The sequence below is a fragment of the Dipodomys merriami genome, unplaced genomic scaffold (assembly GCF_024711535.1).
Source record: "Dipodomys merriami isolate MVZ:Mamm:240054 unplaced genomic scaffold, mDipMer1.0.p SCAF_12, whole genome shotgun sequence".
Classification (NCBI taxonomy): Eukaryota; Metazoa; Chordata; class Mammalia; order Rodentia; family Heteromyidae; genus Dipodomys; species Dipodomys merriami.
The window spans coordinates 1,473,204-1,494,050 of NW_027202493.1; the positions used below are offsets into that span (position 1 = coordinate 1,473,204).

The following is a 20,847-nucleotide window of genomic DNA, read 5'->3' on the forward strand; positions in this document are numbered from 1 at the left end:
TATGAAAGTGGAGCTGTGGCTCAAGTGGTAAAGAGCTAGCCTTGAGCACAAAGAGGCTCAGATACAGCACCCAGACCCTGAGTTCAAGGCCCAAGACCAGCAAAAAAAAAAAAAGTGAATACCAGGGAGGATTGGGTGGGGGGGTGGGAGGGGAGGCTGGGAAGGGATGTGAAGGGTAAACAAAGGAGGAGGCTGCAATGCTTGATAAGAAATGTACGCATTAACCTGCCCATGTAATTGTAACCCCTCTGTACAGTGTGTTCACAAAAAAATTTTTTTAAAAAAAGTGAATACTTATTGTTTGGTTAGTTTCCATCATTTATTGAAAGGGAACCTGACATTTCAGTAAAAAGCATTTTCACATATTTTGTTTTTGATAACTCTAGTTAACTAACATTTGATAACTATGCTTTTCTACTTATATAATTTTTGTTTGAAAGTGAGGACTTTCAAAGTATTTCTACTTCTATATTTTGATCTTTTGTATGTAAAAGTTACCTTAATGAAAGGCAAGCATTGAATTTGTCTGAAGTTTAGGAGGCCATACTTTCTAAACAAGAGTGAGTTTGTTTAGAGAAGTTCTTTCAAATAGACTACAACAAACAGCTATAGATTTCACTTAAGAAATAAACTATATACCTCATTTTCTATTTAAGTTACAAATATATATTACAAAATAGATTATGACTCAGAGGAAAAAAAATGTATGAAGGTCTTAGTTTGTAAAGAATATTAAACCATCTTCCAGAGGCAGGCCTCTGAAAGTACCTTAATAGACCAAATTAGTAAATAGGTGGAAAAGCAGTGGAATCATTCAGTGTATCATTCATTTCTTACTTCTTTCTACTACTCCCATAGTAAACTATGATCAAAAACACAATGAAATTCAAAGCGAACACATTTACTAATAAGAACATCATCCAATAGCAATGCAAGAAGTTTTATTAACTATTGTACAAGCTAGGCATGGGGACAAAGCAATCATTTAAAAACAAAGACCCTTACAAAGCAAAGGTTAAGAAATAAATTAAGACTCCTACTGGGCTATGCCTGGGAGGAAGAATAGGCCTCATTCACTTCGATCCTTGGGTTCTCGGTATTTCCACTGGATGTAGTCAAAGATATCTTTCTCACTATCCACTGGCAAGGGTTCTCCAGCAACTCCTACAAGTAGAGAGAAAAAAAAAGAAATGTATTTTAAGAACCATTTTTGGAATATAGTTACCCAGGGTTCAGGACTGATGCTTTCAGATGAAAAATTAAATGGTTACATGGCTGAGACTATTGCTCTGTAGAAGAATGCTTACACAATGTGCATAAAAAGCCCCGAGTTCCATCCCTAGTAACACAAAAAACGAAAAAAGGAAAGAACTCAAACAGTTAGCAAGCCACTAAAATAAGATATTCACCACCTCCCTCCTTCCATATGAGCTTCTGTTAACCTGAGTATCTCAACTAGTCATACAAGTCACCCTAACTTATGATTTTCCCCTATACTGGACCTCCATTGTAATCATCATGTATTATATGAGGATTCTAGTTAGTTTCTTTGAAGCTCAAAATGTGGTTCTTGGATTAGCAGTATTGGCATTATCTAGAACATTGTAGAAACATGTAATCTTGAGCTGGGTGTGATGAGTGCACACCTGTAATCTCAGCACTGGAGAGCTTGAAGCAGGACAGCAATTTCCAGGCCAGCCTGAGCTACATAGTAAGACCCTATCTCTGATAAACAAAAAGAGAAAGAACAGGTTATGTACTGGTATCTCAAGCCTGTTAATCCTAGCTACTCAGAAGGCTGAGATATGAGAATAGTGGTTCAATGCCAGTTTAGGGAAGAAAGTATGAAAGACTCATCTCCATTTAGCCAACAAAAGACTGGAAGTAGAGCTGTGGCTTAATGGTAGACCCAAAAAGCTAAGGGACAGCATCTGGGTCCTAAGTTCAAGCCTCAGTTCAGGGAGTTAAAAAAAAAAATTGATTGACTGACTGATTTTTGATTCCCACTCCAAGCCTATAGAATTAGATACACATTTAATAAGGACCCAAGCCAGGTGTCAGTAGATAGGTTTGTAAACCTATCTACTCAGGATGCTAAGATCTGGAGGCTCACAGTTCCAGGATACTCTGGGCAAAAGTCTATGACTCATTTAAATAGAAAAACTGAGCACAGTGGTGTGTGCTTGTTATCCAGATAGGTCAAGAAACATAAATAGGAGGATCATGGTCCAAGCTAGCCCAGGCAAAAAAGAAAGCCTTTATTCAAAAACTAACCAGAGCAAACAAAAGCCCTGAGTTCAAACCCAATACCAAATTTCTCCCCTCACCCTCCTCCCCCAACAAAACCAAAGAAGCCAAATGCTGGTGACTCACACCTATAATCCTAGCTATTCAGGAGGCTGAGATCTGAGGATTGTGGTTTGAAGCCATCCTGGGCAGGAAAGTCTGTGACACTCTTATCTCCAATGAACTACTCAGAAAAGCCAGAAGTCTGCTGTGGCTCAAGTGGTACAGTAACTAGCCTTGAGCACAAAGAGGCTCAGGGACAGTGCCCAGGCCCTGAGTTCAAACTCCATGACTAGCAAATAAAAAACAACAAAGACCCAAGTGACATGTATACATTCAGTGTATGCACATTAAAATAAGAGAAGCATTGCCCCAGGCACTGATGATTAATGCCCTATTTCATGCTTTTAGGACACAATGACAAAAATTCATTCTCCCAAACAGAAAAGAATAAATCATATAATAGTCTGTCAAGTGTTAACAAGATCCATAAAGCATAAAGGATAAATCCTCATCCTTTTAAATATTAAAGCATAGAGTCAAAGTATCCTGATTTTCTTTGGTTTTGCTTTGTTGGTACTGGCATGCCAAGTGCATGCTCTACCACTGAGTTATACTCCAACCTGTCAGTTTTAAGTGGCACTAAAAAGTAATATACCTGAGTCTCAGAACTCACTGTCTCAGGAGACAGTGGTTCAGAGAGCTGAGGATCTCGGTTCAAAGCCAGCCCAGGAAGGAAAATCTGTAAGACTCTTATCTCTAATTAATCACCAAGAGATGGAAGAGGAGCTGTGGCTGTGGCTCAACTTGTTGAGCAGTTGTAGAGTGCTAACTGTGAGCAAAAAAAATCAAAGGGAGGACTAGGAAGGTGGCTCAGTGGTAGAGCACTTGCCTTGCATGAATGAGGCCCTGGGTTCACTTCCTCAGCACCACATAAGCAAAAAAAGCCAGAAGTGGCGCTGTGGCTCAAGTGGTAGAGAGCTAGCCTTGAGCTGAAGAGCTGAGATACAACGAAAGTTCAGGTCCCACAACTGACAAAAAAAAAAAAAAGATAAAGAAAAAAAATCAAGCCAGGCACTGGTGGCTCACACCTGTAATCCTAGCTACTCAGGAAGCTGAGATTTGAGGATCGTGGTTCAAAGCCAAGCCGGGCAGGAATAGCACCCAGGCCCAGAGTTCAAGCCCCACGACCGACACACACAAAAAAAAAAAAATCAAAAGGAGAGCACCTAGGCCCTGAGGTCAAGCCCTAGTATAGGCACATATACACATAAAAAAGGCAATAGGCCAAGAAACTAACAAACCTTTCAGAATTTTTTTTTTTTTTAATGATCATCATAGGAGGAAGGATCTAACCATTCTAGTAGAGGCAGAAATAACTTGCTTCGAATAACACCCATGAATTGAGGCCTGGGAATGCCTGTCCTAACTTGAAAGACTACAATTATTTTGCATAGTCTATAGAAACCTTTTTACAAAAACTAAATTTGGTCACCTAAAATACCCTTTGAGAAAAATTTTCTCTCCAGTTGGGCATTAGTGGCTTACACCTATAATCTTAGCTACTCAGGAGGCTCAGGATCACAGTTTGAAGCCAGCCAGGGCAGAAAAGTCTGTAAGACTCATATTCAATTAACCACCACAAAATGGGAAGTGGTGCTGTGGCTCTAAGTGATAGAGAGGTAGCCTTGAGAAAAGAACTCAGGGACAAAAAGAACTCAGTTCGGGCTGGGAAGTTGGCTCAGTGGTAGAGCATTTGCCTTGCATGCCTGAGGCCCTGGGTTCGATTCCTTAGTACCACATAAGCAAAAAGAAAAAAGCCGGAAGTGGCGCTGTGGCTCAAGTGGTAGAGCGCTAGCCTTGAGCTGAAGAGCTGAGGGACAGCGCCCAGGCCCAGAGTTCAGGCCCCATGACCAGACCCAAAAAAAAAAATAAAGAACTCAGTTCAAGCTCCACAACCAACAAAAAGAAAAGAACTCAGTTCAAACTCCATAGCCAACAAAAAAGAAAAGAAAAACCTCTCCAGATGACAAGGATAGTCATGAAGACTCACCAGTAACTCCCAAAGGACGGATGGTATATTCATTAATTGTGAAACCCTTTTCTAGGGCATGAGCTCTCATATTCTTATTGAAAATGTCACTGCCAGTGAAGTAGAGAACACCACAGTAATACTGATCTTTGGGTATCAGTCTAAAAAGAAAAAAGCAGATAATTTTTATTATATATTTGAAATGTAATAAACATAGGACTTCAAAAAACAGCAAGGAACAAAATATCTAAAATATACACATATGGTCTAATATCCTGAAGAGGAGATTATCACTAGGTTGATCATTCAAATCACCCAAACTTGCAGTCTGTTTAGGTCTTCAAGTTTTTTGTTTGTTTTTTTTTTCAACGAAATGACTCACTTTTAATTGAGTAAAAGCTCAACGACTCTTGGTGTCTGTTCAGAGGCATCTGGAGATACAGCTTCTTTCTAGAGCTTATCTTATGTAGAAAGAAGGATACTTAAGGTACTTTACAGGTCATTTTCAAATTAAAAGTCAAGCTTTTTTTTGGTAGTCTTCTAATGATTCACTTGGTTTTATTTAAAAGGAATCTAGACTAAAACTATATTCCTGAGGCCAGGTGTGCTAGTGCCTACTTATAATTCCAGCTCTCAAGAGGCTGAGGCAAGAGGATCTTGAGTTCAAGACTAGTCTGGACAAGACTATACTTTCAGGGATCATTTCTGTAGTTCGTTACTAGAGAAATGTCACTGATCATGTAGAGCACCCATGTAAGCCTAATTTGAACATTCTGAGGACCAAATCTTTTTCTAATCAAAAAAATAAAGACTAGTCTGGACTACATAGCAAGATCGTGTTTGTCTAAAACAGTAACACAGGTCTTTAAGTTTTGCTCTGAAAGAGATATACGAGTGAAAAGCAATTATTACTTTGCTGTCCCCCTGCAGGAACTATTTTGGGGCTGTGGGAGGAATCATGGTGAGGTGAAAGCAGTCTGCATATAGTCTTTGTTCCTTACGTATTTCAGGCTAAATATTCTAATCGGCAGAAACATATGACCTTTCAGACTAAACAGGGATTTGTCTATAGTATGGTTCAAATTGTAGAGCACTCACCTAGCAAGCATGAGGCTTTGAGTTCAAGCCCCCAAACTACCAGTTAAAAAAGAGAGAGAGGGGACTAGGAAGGTGGCTCAGTGGTAGAGCCCTTGTCTTACATGCATGAGGCCCTGGGTTCGATTCCTCAGCACCACGTAAGCAGAAAAAAAAAAAGCTGGAAGTGGCGCTGTGGCTCATGTGGTAGACCACTAGCCTTGAGGTGAAGAGCTGAGGGACATCGCTCAGGCCCAGAGTTCAGGCCCACGACCGGACCCCCCCCCCCAAAAAAAAAAAGAGAGAGAAAAGGGAGAAGGAAAAAAGAAAGACAAGGTTAAATGAAGATAGAGAAGAGAGAAAATCAAGAAGAGGAGAGATGTTAAAGATGGGTGGAAAATTTAAATGATTTGAAGTGTTTGGGGGTTGGGTCTGTAGCTCAGTGGTAGAGAACTTGCATTAGGCCCTGTGTGCTTATACACCAACACAATAGATAGATAGACAGACAGACATTTAGATAAACTTCGATATACTCAGAGGAAGGGAGAAATTGGTTCAAAAGAAGAAAAGCTAAACAGGCCAGCAACAAAATTCAAGTAATACCTGATATCAATTCTTCTGTGTGGACATTCCTTTTCATCATTTTTACTGGGAAGTTGGCAGACACCCTAAAAGAGACATTTTAAAGAATAAAGATAATTTTAATCAAATGTTTTAAAAAAAAAAAAAAAGTTAGTCCTAGCTACTCAGGAGGCTGAGATCTGAGGATCATGGTTCAAAGCCTGCCCAGGCAAGAAAGTTCAAGAGACTGTTATCTCTAATAAACCACTCAGAAAACCAGAAGTGGCACGGTGGCTCAAGTGGTAGAGTGTTCGCCTTGAGCTGAAGAGCTGAGGGATAGCACCCAGACCCAGAGTTCAAGCCCCATGACCAGCCCCCCCCCCCCAAAAAAAATAAGCAACTTGGAAGAAATAATGGTAAAATAAGACAAAAAAAAAAAATGTAGCCGGGCGCTGGTGGCTCACGCCTGTAATCCTAGCTACTCAGGAGGCTGAGATCTGAGGATCGCGGTTCAAAGCCAGCCCGGGCAAGAGAGACCATGAGACTCCTATCTCCACTAAACCACCAGAAAACCAGAAGTGGCACTGTAGCTCAAGTGGTAGAGCGCTCGCCTTGAGCTGAAGTGCTGAGGGACAGCGCCCAAGCCCAAAGTTCAAGCCCCATGACCGACCAAAAAAAAAAAAAATGTAATGGGGCTGGGAAGGTGGCTCAGTGGTAGAGCGCTTGCCTTGCATGCCTGAGGCCCTGGGTTCGATTCCTCAGCACCACATAAGCAAAAAGAAAAAAAAGCCGGAAGTGGTGCTGTGGCTCAGTGGTAGAGCGCTAGCCTTGAGCTGAAGAGCTGAGGGACAGCGCCCAGGCCCAGAGTTCAGGCCCCACGACCAGACCAAAAAAAAAAGTAATATCCTCAGATAATAAAAAGGTTTTTGATCCATGAAATAGGCACAGAATACTTCAGAAAAGATTTAAGTATGACAACAGAAGTAGAAATTTGAGGAAAGCTCTCATAAATTATGAGACAGACAAGACAGAAGGGGAAGGAGAATATGGAAAATGAATATAAAAGATAAATTATAGAATCATTTTCTTTCTTCTCTACAAGTGAGGCTTCATTATACACCTATAATTTTCAAAGATGATCAAAGTTGGCCTTCCCATTTTTTCTAGCATAGGCAACAACCCATACATATATGAAAACAACCATAATCATGACCAAATTTTGAATTTTCTACCAGGGCACTGATGGCTCATGCTTGTAATTCTAGCTATTTGGAAAGCTGAGAATTTAAGGATCATGGTTTGAGGCAGCCTAGGCAGAAAATTTTAAGAGACTCCTTCCCCTGGACACAGTGGTATGTGACTTATTTTAGTTACAATTGGAAGTCAAATGATGGAGATCATGGCCATAGTATTCACCCCAGCAGAATCCAAGACCTTATCTCAAAATTATCAGCACAAAAAAGGATAGAAGGAATAGGAAGCTGGTGTCTCATATCTGTAATCCAGCTACTCTGGAGGCTGAGATCTGAAGATCAAGGTTTAAAGCCAGCCTGGGCAGCAAAGTCTGTTAAACTCTTATCTATGCTAAACTACCAAAAAAAAAAAACAGAAGTGGAGCTAAAGTGACTGAATGTATCTTCTTTTGTTTTTTATTTTCCCCACTTCATTCTCCTTTCATATCACCTCTTTCTTCTGTTATTCCTCATTCTAATCTTACCAGGTCTTGACCTATTCCTTCAGACCTATTTCCAAACAAATGGTACTTTATATCTGTATAGTACTCTTAGAAGATACAACATCTTCAAAGTTATACAAATTCTTATTTGTACACTTAATATTTGTACAAATCCCTAACATTTCTAAGCACAGTTCTTAATTTGATTTCCATAATAGTCATCTGACATAGAGCAAAGTTGTGACTTTATTTACTTGCAGTACTGGGGATCACATATGCTAGGTATCTGCCCACACATGATCATTTACAGACAGGAAATTAAGCCCTCAGAAGGTAAAACAATTAGCCTGATGCCACCTAACAAATCAGTAACCAAGCCAGAGTAAGATTCTTCTTGCATGCTATAATAAACACATCAACATTCACCTTTCCTTTGCCACAAGACATAATTATCTATATTGTCTCCAAATTAATCTGAGTGATTTTCTAACATATAAGATGATAATTAAGCCTTTTAAGGCACTTTATTATTTCACAAATGAGGGGAACTCTTATTTAATAGCAGAAAAAATTTTACATAATAAAATGCACCTAAGAGAAAATAAGTGCAAGATTCAGGAATTGTAGAGCTACTACTTTCCAGTTCTTCTACATGACAGTTAGTACTCAGAGCGTTCATAAAAAATATTAAGTCCACCAGGCACAGGTGGCTTACACCTCCAATCCTATTTAGGAGGTTGAAATCTGAGAATCTCAGCTCAAAGCCAGCCTAGGTAGGAAAGCCAGTGAGCCTTCTAGTTGACTACCAAAAGCCAAAAGTGGAGCTGAGTTGTACATCCCTAGCTTTGAGGAAAAAAAAAAAGCTCAAGGACAGCACCCAGGCATGACTACTTACCAGGCCTGGAAAGATTTATATACTTAGGAAAATACTAAAACTCTAGACATTTCAAAAAAGTTCATATTCTCAAAGTTGTAGGCAACTACAAAATATCTAAATTATACCTTTAATTTGATTGTGTGTGTGTGTGTGTGTGTGTGTGTGTGCAAATATATGTGCACACATGTTCCAGTATGGGAACTGAACCTAAGATCCTGCTTGGCTATTTTGTTCACAGCTGGCACTTTATTACTTGAGTCACATCTATCAAAGCTGTTTAATGACAGGTGTGCATCATCAAACCAATTTTTTTCAGTTGATTCAGAGTCTCAAAGACATTTCTTTCTGGGCTATCCTGTAACTATGATCTTCCCAATCTTAGTCTCCCAAGTAACTATGATGATAGATGCCATTATCACAACCAATGATGATGATTGAGAAGGGAGTCTTGTGAATTTTTCTGTCCAAACTTTGAACCCTCTGAGCTAAATCCCTCAAGTAGCTAGGATTACCTGCATTAACCATTTGCATCCAGGTTGTGCCAATTATTTTTCCCCCCAAATCTCAGATATCCTATTTGTTGACTGTAATACAAAGCTACTATGAAGTTATATATTCAGAATGCTTACTGAACAGTCTCCAAGAGTTGTATTTAGTCAAGTTAGCACTTACCATGAACTTTGTATCCCCCTTTGACAGAGTATCAGTAATAAAATGCATCTTTTGCAACTGTTCCACAACACGATGTAACAACTTGGGCTGCATAATTATAATCAAGAAAAAAACAAATACTCTATTACAGCAAGAAAAAAATGGGGGAAGGGGAATTGAATCCAAGGCCCTATATATATATATATATGATATATATATATCATAAAACATTCTATGTAATGACCTTTCTCTTTTAAGTAAAGTCCATCTTACATTTTTTTCCAGAAACAAGTATTACACCAATAACATAATACCCAAAACAAGAATAATCTTAGGGGCCAAAAGGGAACCTTACTGCATTGCTGGTGGGAGTGTAAACTTGTTCAACCACTTTGGAAAGCAGTATGGAGGTTGCTCAAAAGACTATACAGAGAGCTCCCCTATGACCCAGCAATCCCACTTTTGGGCATTTACCCAAATGATCACAAACAAGACCACACTAAAGCTACTAGCACAACTATGTTTATTGCAGCATTATTTACTATACTTAAAATATGGAACCAACCCAGATGCCCCTCAGTAGATGAATGGATCAAGAAAATGTGATATATATATATATACATATATATACATATATATATGTATATATATATATATATATATATATATATATATATATATATATTATACACACACATACACACACAATGGAATTCTATTCTTCCATCAGAAAGAATGACATTGCCCCATTTGTAAGCCAGGTCTAAAGAAATATAGGTCCTATGGTTTTCCTTATTTGCAATAACTAGTATATGTCTATGACAAGCAGAAAAGGTCAAAAGCTATGTACATATGACCATATAAGATGATGTTAAGTGAAATGAACGCCAAGATAGGGACATAAATGGTTTTTTTCTTGCTTGCTGTTGTTTTTAACATATTTATAATGAACTATGTGATTTTTTTTTTTTTGTTTCTTTTGTATGTTCTTCCCCCATGGTATAAGCCCTGTTTTCACTGTATTTGATTCTGGTGCCCTATACCTTGTATATACATTTTTCTAATTTGGGGAGGGGAAGGGAAAAAACAAAATGCTTAAATAGGGATAAAGGTTGACCCATTGTAACAATGAGACGTACAAGACATTATGTTAAAAACGAACTTTACAACTTCAGGCGTGTGGAGTGGGAGGGGGGCTGAGAGGTGAAGCGATGGGGGATGGGGGATGGGGGACAGAGACAAGTTAGGGAGGGACAGGATAGTAGGGGAAAAACAAAGGAGGGGGTAACAATGCTCGATAGGAAATGTACTCATTACCTTACTCATGTAACTGTAACCCCTCTGTACAGTATCTTTACAATAAAAAATGTATATTAAAAAAAGAAAAAATATTTTAAAAAACAAAAATAATAATTTTAGTTTATTTGTTTAAATCAAACAGCTGTTTTATCTTTGGGGAAAAATACATTTATACATATATATGCTTATAAATAGATGTATATACATATATAAGCATATGTGTGTATATATATGTGTGTGTGTATATAGATACATATATATATGTATTCCAAAGTTTAAAAGTCTTTTCCTTCATAAGTTTTCTAACAAAAGATCCTCAGAACTTTAATAGAAAAAATATTCCTTTAATGAAAACCTAAAATTTTAAGCTATTTCTGAAATATATCAGATAGTAAGTAATTCTGGAAATATTTCTTAAATTTCATGTTTTTCCAATATTATCAAACCCAACAATCCTACAAGAAAAAAAAATGTGTATCTCTTCCCACAAATACTGCTTCCAACAGAATTGAAACAGCATAAAATACTTTAGATAAAAAAACTTCTCAGAAAGATTAAAACAAAACTTAGGGGCTAGGAATGCAGCTCAGTGGTACAGGACACTTGCCCAACAGGCGCAAGGCCCTGAGTAACATCCCCAGCACTGAAACAAAACAAAATATTTTTTTTTAATAGCATTTAGAAAATGCTATTTCATGCTGTGTAAGAATGACCATATTGCAAGATAGAGGTACCTGTTTAGCGGACTCCGAGGTGAAGTTTGGGTGGGTGAGAAGAACATCCATGTCACCACTAGACTCTGCACCTATGACAACAAAAAACATATACAGGCCTTCTCAATGTAGATCTACCAATTTAGATGAACAGAGAACTAAACTGAAGACACACATAGAAGAGCCTTACTTCTTATAGGCTAACTTTCTACTTTACTGTGCTTCATATTCAGAATTACTTAAAAGATTTCAATTTTCTGTCCAACTATTCAGGTATATTGATACAGACAGCAGAATCTGGGATAACAATAGTAATTGACATTAGATATATCTATTTTTATATATATATTGCATACAAGATATTGCATTAGTATAAAATATGCCTAATGTTAAAATGTACCAACTTATTCAACAGTAAAAAGAATATTCAAACACAGCTACAGGAATATATATATATATATATATATGCGCACACACATATACATATATATATTTAAATATAAATTCTAACTTTGTAAAAGTTAACCAGAAGTCTTATTTCAAGTCTTATGACTGAGCACATTTAGGAAATATTAGTAAAAATTACATGATCACAGGTAAGAACACAACATTTTATAATGACTTAGGTTTCAGTTTGATCTTTACAACCATATAATTCAGACAAGTTATATACAGCTGTTTGAGCTATATACCATAAAGTTTTGTCTTCACTTAAATTTTATGAAGCCAAGAACTATTCCTTTTCACATAAAGGAAGCACTTTGTGACTTTTCTTTGGTGTATATCAATTGCCAGTATCACTGCTCTCAAGCTATAGGGACACAATTAAATAAAATAGGGGCTATGTGAGCACAGGCACTATGATTACTTAACAGTCAAGTTGACATCTAATAGCTGAGATGGCTATGAAATGACTAGTGGAATGGTAACACATTCAGCATGAATATACTAGACAAAAAGATGACTCCTGTCAAGTATAGGGACCCGAAGATTTCATCACATTACTCAAAGCAGTATACAATTTAAAAACACAAATTAAGCTCAGCAGTACAGCGCTTGCCTACCAAGCATGAGACTCCCAAGTTCAAGTGCCAGTGTCACCAAAACAAATATATACATGCATACATTAAATAAATATATATAATCTATTTCTGGAATTTTCCATTTAATATTTTCAAACTCATTGCTCTTGATTAACTGCAACCTCAGAAATCCAAATCATAGGTAAATGGAAGGACAACTATATTTAAATATATGGAAGACACAATGGAACCAAGTGCCAGTACCTCAAGCCTGTAATCCTAGCTACTCTGAATGCTGAGACCTAGAGGACTGAGATTTGAAGCCAGCCTGGGCAGAAAATCCTAGAGATTGCATTTTCAATTAATCAGAAAAATGAAATGCGTTCTCATCAGAGGACATTTATAGAAGCTAATTTAACATGAAAGTTTATTCTCTTTTTATTTCTTTCTCCTAAAAATTGTCATTTACCACACATCTACCATCAAAAATATTTTATTCCTTTTGCAAAAGACAAAACAAGCTATATTAGGAAAATAAAACCCAACGAATGAAAACAAACAGAAAAAATCCAGAGGTCTCTTAGTAGTAAGATTGGATAAAGTATGATAAATTTAAAATCAAATATTACACAGCTATGAAAAGAATAATGAGGCCGGCGCCAGTGGCTCACACCTGTAATCCTAGCTACTGAGGAAGCTGAGATCTGAGGATCATGGTTCCAAGACAGCCATGGCAGAAAAGTCCATGAGACTCTTATCTCCAAATAACCACTAGAAAACGGGAAGTGATGCTGTGGCTCCAACGGTAGGTAGAGCGCTCGCCTTGAGCTGAAGAGTACAGGGATAGCGCCCAAGCCCAGAGTTCAAGCCCCAAGACTGACCAAAAAAAAAAGAATAATGATGGCGCTCTCTCTCTCTCTCTCTCTCTCTCTCTCTCTCCAAGATCCCACCTAAGGAGATTATGAATTACTAGATTGTGGCAGGGCATAATAATGTGTAGATGTTTTTTATACTTCCTAAATGTTTCTAACGAAGACATCCTTGAATAACTGATTATCTTCAATCCCCTCATTTTTCAAATATGGACACTAGGATCAGTCAAGACAGACTTACCTAAAATCTAATATAGTAGTAAAGTAGATTTGGGGTCTTTTGACCCCAAATTCTTGTTATTTATCAGCAATTATGAATTTAATCCATTTTTCTTCCCAATTCTACATTCTTACAGAAGCTATCCAGAGTTTTTCTAATAGCCTGGCAATTTCCAGACAAAATTCTACCAAAAGCCATAGATTTGGCCCAGATATCTTTTCTAACATGTTTTAAGTAAAATTTGTCTATTCCATAGCCTGGGAATGTGGCTTAGTGGCAGAGTGCTTGCCTATCATGCATGAAACCCTGGGTTTAATTCCTCAGTACCACATAAACAGAAAAAGCTGGAAGTGGCACTGTGACTCAAGTGGTAGAGTGCTAGCCTTGAGCAAAACAAGCTCAGGGACAGTGCTCAGATCCTGAGGTCAAGCCCTAAGACTGACCGCCCCCTCCCAAATATTGTCTATTCCAACTTTGAAAGTTAATATTTTAAACTTATATTAGCCCTGCAAAATTGTAAGCTAGTTAAGAAATCAGAATCATGTGACTCTCACTTTGTCTGCAATCACATAGCAAACAAAGATCTGGAAAATCTGGCAACTGCAAAATTATCTTTGAACTGGTCCTCTGAGATACTGTTCTTACAGCCATTACAGAAAACAAAAACAAAAACAAAAAATTAAAACTGAACAAAACGATGCATGGTTTTACATTTATCCAGACAACCATTATTAGCATTTAATAATAGTATAATTTTTCTCTAAATCTATACATTTATATACACATGTATATATTCCAATCTATGAACAAATAAACTCAGCTAATATTATAGATCTTAGTAATTATATAAAGTAACACACAAATCACACTTTTTTTGAGGGGGTTCTAGTACTAAGGCTTAAACTCAGGGCCCTGGGCATTGTCCCTCAGCACGCGCACGTGTGTGTGTGTGTGTGTATGTGTGTGTGTGTGTGCGCGCGCACGCATGCATGCACGCAAGCATGCACTCGAGCACATGTATGTTCGCATGCTGACATGCATATGCCCACTAGTCATGGAACTTGATGGGGGTACTGTTCCTGAACTTTTCTACTCAAGGCTAGCACTCTACCATTTGAACTACACCTCCATTTCCAGCTTTTGGGTAATTAAGAGTCTCATGGGCTTTCCTGTCCAGGCTGACTTGAACCCTGATCCTCAGATGTCAACTTCCTGATTAGGATTATAGGCATGTCCCTTAGCTTTTCCACTCAAGGCTAGCACTCTATCACTTTTGGGTTTTTAGTGGTTAATTGGAGAGAAGACTCAGGACTTTGCTGCGTAGGTTGGCTTGGAACAGCAATTCTCAAATCTCAGCCTCCTGAGTAGCTAGGATTACAGGCACAAGCCACTAGAGCTTGGAAAATTATGTCTTTTAATCCAAGTTCTTATTACATACTAAACAACTTTAACATCAAGGCTACTAGTAACCCAAGATCAGGAAGTATGTTACCTCTTCTGAAACTGCCACAGACTGTAGCAATGTATTCAGAATCCACTTTTTTAACTTCATTTAGTACAATATCCTAATAGAAGAAAAATTAAGTCAGTATTCCAAAAATGGCTTCCTATCAAGTGACTCTCTCAATACTAACAAAAGAACACAATTCAGCATCTTACTTGCATTTGTAACATCTCTTCGCGAGGGATTCTTTTTTCAAAGTCCTCAAAATATCTAGATAGAATAAGTAGAAATGAATTTTATACAATTTAAAATTCTTTCAGAACTAAATTGTATACTATACAGTTCCAGTTCTATTCACAAATTTAAACTAAAATGCAAGCGCTCCGTGGTAAAGCACTTGCCTAGCATGCCCAAGGGCCTGGGCTTGATCCTCATCACCATCAAAAAAGACAAGCTGGGCGCTGGTGGCTCATGCCTGTAACCCTAGCTACTCAAGAGGCTGAGATATGAGGATTGCAGTTCAAAGCCAGCCTGGGCAGGAAAGTCTGCGAAACTCTTATCTACAATAAACCACCAGAAAACCCGAAGTAGCGCTGTGGCCCAAGTGGTAGAGCACTTGCCTTGAGCTAAATAGCTGAAGGACAGTGCCCAGGCTGAATTCAAGCCCCATGACCGACAAAAAAAAAAAAAAAAGACATTCAGACTGGGATGTAGCTCAATGGCAAAGCACATAATGTCCTGGGTTTGATCCATAGTACCAGAAAAAGAAAAAAGACAAATTCATTGAGCATACAACAAAGCAAAACTGGGGCATATGATAAGAATGCATCAGTTCCTGAACTGGATCAAAATCCTTAAGTTCAACCTTTGGAAGATTCCAGGGACTACATCTAAATTCATCTGTAAATATGTTTAATATTCAAGTAACAAGAATAAATAAATACAAGTTAGTGCATGTTTTAAAAGTAGATTTCAATCTATTGATAAGTTAAGGGGTATCCGTTTACTGCACCTCAAAACTACATAAATATAAGTAATAGATTCTAGTTAAAACAAGGTAACTATAATGTACTGTATATTTTTCTTTTTTGTGTATGTGTGGGGGTCCAGTCATGGGGCTTGAACTCTGGGCCTGGGCGCTGTCCCTCAGCTCTTCAGCTCAAGGCTAGTGTGCTCTACCACTTGAGCCACAGCACCACTTCTGCCTTTTTTCTTTTTTGCTTATGTGGTACTGAGAATAGAACCCAGGGCCTCATGCATGCAAGGCAAGCGCTCTACCACTGAGCCACCTTCCCAGCCCCCAGTTTTATTGTTATATCTCAAGTATCAAGACAAATTTTTTTCATCTTACTTCAACCCAATTCGTTGATGATGGTTCAATTTATCTTCATTTCTCCTGAGATCTGAAAGATAAAGTTAAAAGTGTTAATTTACCCTTCACATCCCTCTCCTTCTCCCCCCACCCCCACCAACGTTGTAAAGCTCGTTTTGGACATGACAACTTGTACTTCTCATTGTTGCAACAGGTCCACCTGTATCCTTAAACAACTGGTTTTTCCCCATCTCCTCCACAAGTTATACTGACATCAAATATAGTGAAAGCAGGGGTTATACTGTGGGGGAGGGACATACAAAGCAACAAAGAGATAATCTTATAAATGCGTTAGAAACACATGCATAAGGGTAAACAAAGGAGGAGGCTGCAATGCTTGGTAAGAAATGTACGCATTATCCTGCCCATGTAATTGAAACTCCTCTGTACAGTATGTTCACAAATAAAATAAAATTAAATTTTTAAAAAAAGTGTTAATTTAAATAATTTCTGGGAAACTAATATTAAACTCAATGGCCCTTTTCCCAAAGAACTACTTTAGAGGGCTGGGAAGTTGGCTCAGTGATAGAGTGCTTGCCTTGCATGCATGAGGCCCTGGGTTCAATTCCTCAGCACCACATAAGCAAAAAGAAAAAAGCCAGAAGTGGCGCTGTGGCTCAAGTGGTAGAACACTAGCCTTGAGCTGAAGAGCTGAGGGACAGCGCCCAGGCCCAGAGTTCAGGCCCCACGACCGGCCCAAAAAAAAAAGAACTACTTTAAAGAAAATTTTATTTTGACAACACAATGAAGAAAAAAAACTATAGATAATAGATAAAGCAATTCTTCAAATTAATGTTGTAAACCTAACAACTGATTTCATGATTTTTTTTTCAGTACTAGGGACTGAACTCTGGACCTTGCATTGGTAGGGAGTCAGTCACTCTACCACTTGAGCTATGCCCCCAACCCCTTTGTGCATTTGTTATTTTCTAGGAAGTATCTCATTTTATTCCAAGGCAGTCCTAAACTGTGATCCTTATACCTGTGTTTTCCCTTATCGCTAGAAATGACAGCTGGGATAACGGGCATGTCTCATTATTCCTAGTCATTGGTTGAGATGAGGACTTATAAACTTCTTTTTGCCAAACTGGCTTAAAACCACAAAAACCCTGTCTTCACTTCCCAAGTGCTAGGATTACAGGCTTGAGTGATTACATCTGGCTAACATCTTGATCATTTTTATGTAATAAATCCAAACTCAAGTAGAATTACATAAAAAATGATCTACAACATACCAGGAATCATACCACATTTTATTCTCTAATGCTAAAGCAACCTTAAGACAACCAAGGGGTAAGCCATGGATGCCCAGCCTAAGTAACTTTTTTTTTTAATTTAATTTTATTTTATTTGTGAACATACTATACAGAGGAGTTACAATTACATGGGCAGGCAGCCTAAGTAACTTTTAATCTTAAAACACATTGTTGCCAGGTGCCAGTGGTTCACACCTGTAATCCTAGCTTCTTAGGAGGCTGAGATCTTAGGATAGCAGTTCAAAGTCAGCCAGGGCAGGAAACTCCATGAAATCTCATCTCCAATAAACAACCAGAAAACCAGAAGTGTTCCTGTGGCTCAAGTGGTAAAGTACTTGCCATGAGCTGAAGAGTTGAGGGACAGTGCCCAAGCCCAGAGTTTAAGCCCCACAACTGACACACAAAAAAAAATTTACTTAGTTCCATTAAGTATGAATATAGGTGTAGGCCTTGTTAAAGAAACAGCAATAATGTTCAATAGAAAATGTACTCATTAGGAGCTGGGAAGGTGGCTCAGTGGTAGAGCACTTGCCTTGCATGCATGAGGCCCTGGGTTCGATTCCTCAGCACCACATAAGAAAAAAGAAAAAAGCCAGAAGTGGTGCTGTGGCTCAAGTGGTAGAGCGCTAGCCTTGAGCTGAAGAGCTAAGGGACAGCGCCCAGGCCCAGAGTTCAGGCCACATGACCGGACCCAAATAATAATAATAATAATAATAATAATAATAATAATAATAAATAAAAATAAAAATGTGTTTAAAGGGGCTGGGAAGGTGTCTCAGTGGTAGAGTGCTTGCCTTGCATGCATGAGGCCCTGGGTTCGATTCCTCAGCACCACGTAAGCAAAAAAAGAAAAAAGCCGGAAGTGGCGCTGTGGCTCAAGTGGTAGAGCATTAGCCTTAAGCTGAAGAGCTGAGGGACAGTGCCCAGGCCCAGAGTTCAGGCCCCACGACCGGACCCCCCAAAAAACAAAAAAAAACGAAAATGTACTCATTACCTTACTCATGTAACTGTAACCCCTCTGTACCCAATTTTTACAATAAAAAAATAAAAAAGAAACAGCAATATGCTTCAAAAGCAATTCATAAGATCATAAGTATACTCAAAAACATAAAATTTTAATTTTTAATTTAATTTTTTAATTTTAAAAATAATAATCTCTGTGACATAAAAGCATTCAATAACTCTCACAGAAAGCACTATATGTCTGAAAATGAAAAGTTTGAGTTTGTTATGTGGACATTCAGTTATATACCTGAATTACAAAGCACTATAAACACCAGAACAAATTCTTGACATTACCAAGAAATACAACAGTATTTTTTACAGTAATCCACAAATTCTTGACATCTTGAGTCAGTTACTATTTTACTTACTTAAGTTTGTGCTGGTACTGGGACTTGAACTCAGGCCCTCATTCTTCTTCAGCTTTTTCTTACCTCACAGCTGGTGCTCTATCATTTGAGTCACACCTCCACTTAAAGCTTTTTGCTGGGGCTGGGAAGGTGGCTCAGTGGTAGAGTGCTTGCCTTGCATGCATGAGGCCCTGGGTTCGATTCCTCAGCACCACATAAGCAGAAAAAGCTGGAAGTGGCGCTGTGGCTCAAGTGGTAGAGCACTAGCCTTGAGCTGAAGAGCTGAGGGGCAGAGCCCAGGCCCAGAGTTCAGGCTCCCCGACCGGACCCCCCCCCCCAAAAAAAAAAAAAAAAAAGATTAAAGCTTTTTGCTGGTTAACTGAAGATAGAGTCACTCAGTTTTTTTTTGTTTTGTTTTGTTTTTTTGTTTTGGGTCCGGTCGTGGGGCCTGAACTCTGGGCCTGAGCACTGTCCCTCAGCTCTTCAGCTCAAGGCTAGCGCCCTACCACTTGAGCACAGCGCCACTTCTGGCTTTTTTCTTTTTGCTTATATGGTGCTGAGAAATCAAACCCAGGGCCTCATGCATGCAAGGCAAGCGCTCTACCACTGAGCCACCTTCCCAGCCCCGAGTCACTCAGTTTTATCTGCATGGACTAGCTCCGAGCCTAAATTCTTAGCTCTCAGACTCCTGAGAAGCTAGAATTTCAAGCATGAGCCACTGTACCCAGCTCAGTTACCATTTTTAGTATTTTCTACACATCCTGTACTCCAATTTCTTTACATGCTTTATTGTGTAATATTGTATAAGGCACACATTTTGTAGCTAAGAAACTGAAGCACCAAACTTACCTATTCTAATTGCATGATACAGGTGGGACTCAAACCAGTTCCTTCTCCAAAATTTAACCACTGCTTATATAAATGGTTGAATCCACAAATACAAATACAAAATGATATGCCATGGAATGGCATACAGATTGCTACATATATAATGTAATAAATCCATATGAATAGCATACATGCTTGGAAAATAAAGGATTGCTTTATCAAGTTTAAGAAAAATGTTTCTAAAATTGCTTGATATAATCTATTTTTTTACTTTCTCCAAAGCAATAATTATTTCAATAAACATTGCAAATCTCTAACAGAATCTTTCTCAATAAACTTAATTTAGCTTTTAGTTTGATGAAAAAGACTATGTTATCTAAAATTTTAGTAACAGCCAAGAACAAATGGCTCACACCTGTAATCCTAGCTACTTGGGAGGCTGACACTGGAGGATCTTGTTTGAAGTCTTTCCAGGCAGAAAAAGTCCACAAGACCTCATCTCCAATTAACCAACAAAATGCCACACAGGAGTCGTGAGACAAGTAGTACAGTGTTAGCTGTGAGCAAGCAAGCTGAATGAGAGCATAAAGCCCTAAGGTTCAAGAGTCAGTACTGGCACAAGAAAAAGAAAAAAAAAAAAAGATCAGAAGAGAAAGAGATGAAGAAGGAGAGGAAGAAGCAAAAAATCTATAAGTATTTCATTGTTTTTAAACCAAAGTCATGTCTTATGCTTCTTAACTTTCTTGTTCACAAACTTAAAAATGTTTAAGATGGAAAGTAAAGTTTACCCTATATCTACTTTCTACTACAAAGTTTAAAAGATAATCTTACTTATATTTACAGATTGAGAATAGGTTTTTCAAGTTTCAGTTCATTAGAGGACTATATTTAACCTAGAATTAGTGATCTATGGTTTTACTTACCTTCTAATGTTTTAATTCCTTCATCTACAAACTTCCTTGCAGCAGATGGACTATAAAAAAGAAATACATTATCTCAAATCAGGCAAAACCCAATCCTGGTAACAATAACCAACTGTGTTCTTTATTGTTAAACAGTTTCTACTAAACTAAATAAACAAGACCTGCTATGTTTCATGGTTACTTGGTAATGTTCAATTTTATCCAAAGTTAGATTTTCTGAAGCTTCAATCTGAATTCAATACCACCATGAACATGGACATAAGACATCTAAGCAGCTGTCATAATGTCAACACACAGACATGTGGGCATTTGAAAACTGTTCATTCAACTAAGTTTAATGAGGTCCTATTAATTTGCTACATACTCTGTAAAAAAAAAAAGCAGCATAAA

At 38.1% G+C, this 20,847-nt stretch overlaps 1 protein-coding gene and 1 pseudogene across 1 annotated transcript in view; one reads left to right on the plus strand and one right to left on the minus strand.

The window, feature by feature from the left end:
- Positions 1–919: 919 nt before the first annotated feature.
- Positions 920–20,847, minus strand: part of Polb (DNA polymerase beta) — a 38,135-nt gene continuing 18,207 nt past the window's right edge. The window contains exons 6-14 of the mRNA XM_070016076.1: positions 20,458–20,507; positions 16,078–16,129; positions 14,942–14,996; positions 14,775–14,847; positions 11,190–11,260; positions 9,178–9,264; positions 5,996–6,060; positions 4,340–4,479; positions 920–1,164 (exon numbers count right to left, since the gene is read on the minus strand). Coding sequence (XP_069872177.1) covers positions 1,070–1,164; positions 4,340–4,479; positions 5,996–6,060; positions 9,178–9,264; positions 11,190–11,260; positions 14,775–14,847; positions 14,942–14,996; positions 16,078–16,129; positions 20,458–20,507 — 688 coding nt within the window. The 3' untranslated portion in view covers positions 920–1,069. The remainder of the gene's footprint in view (positions 1,165–4,339; positions 4,480–5,995; positions 6,061–9,177; positions 9,265–11,189; positions 11,261–14,774; positions 14,848–14,941; positions 14,997–16,077; positions 16,130–20,457; positions 20,508–20,847) is intronic.
- On the plus strand, positions 4,999–5,098 carry LOC138823459 (small nucleolar RNA U3; annotated as a pseudogene).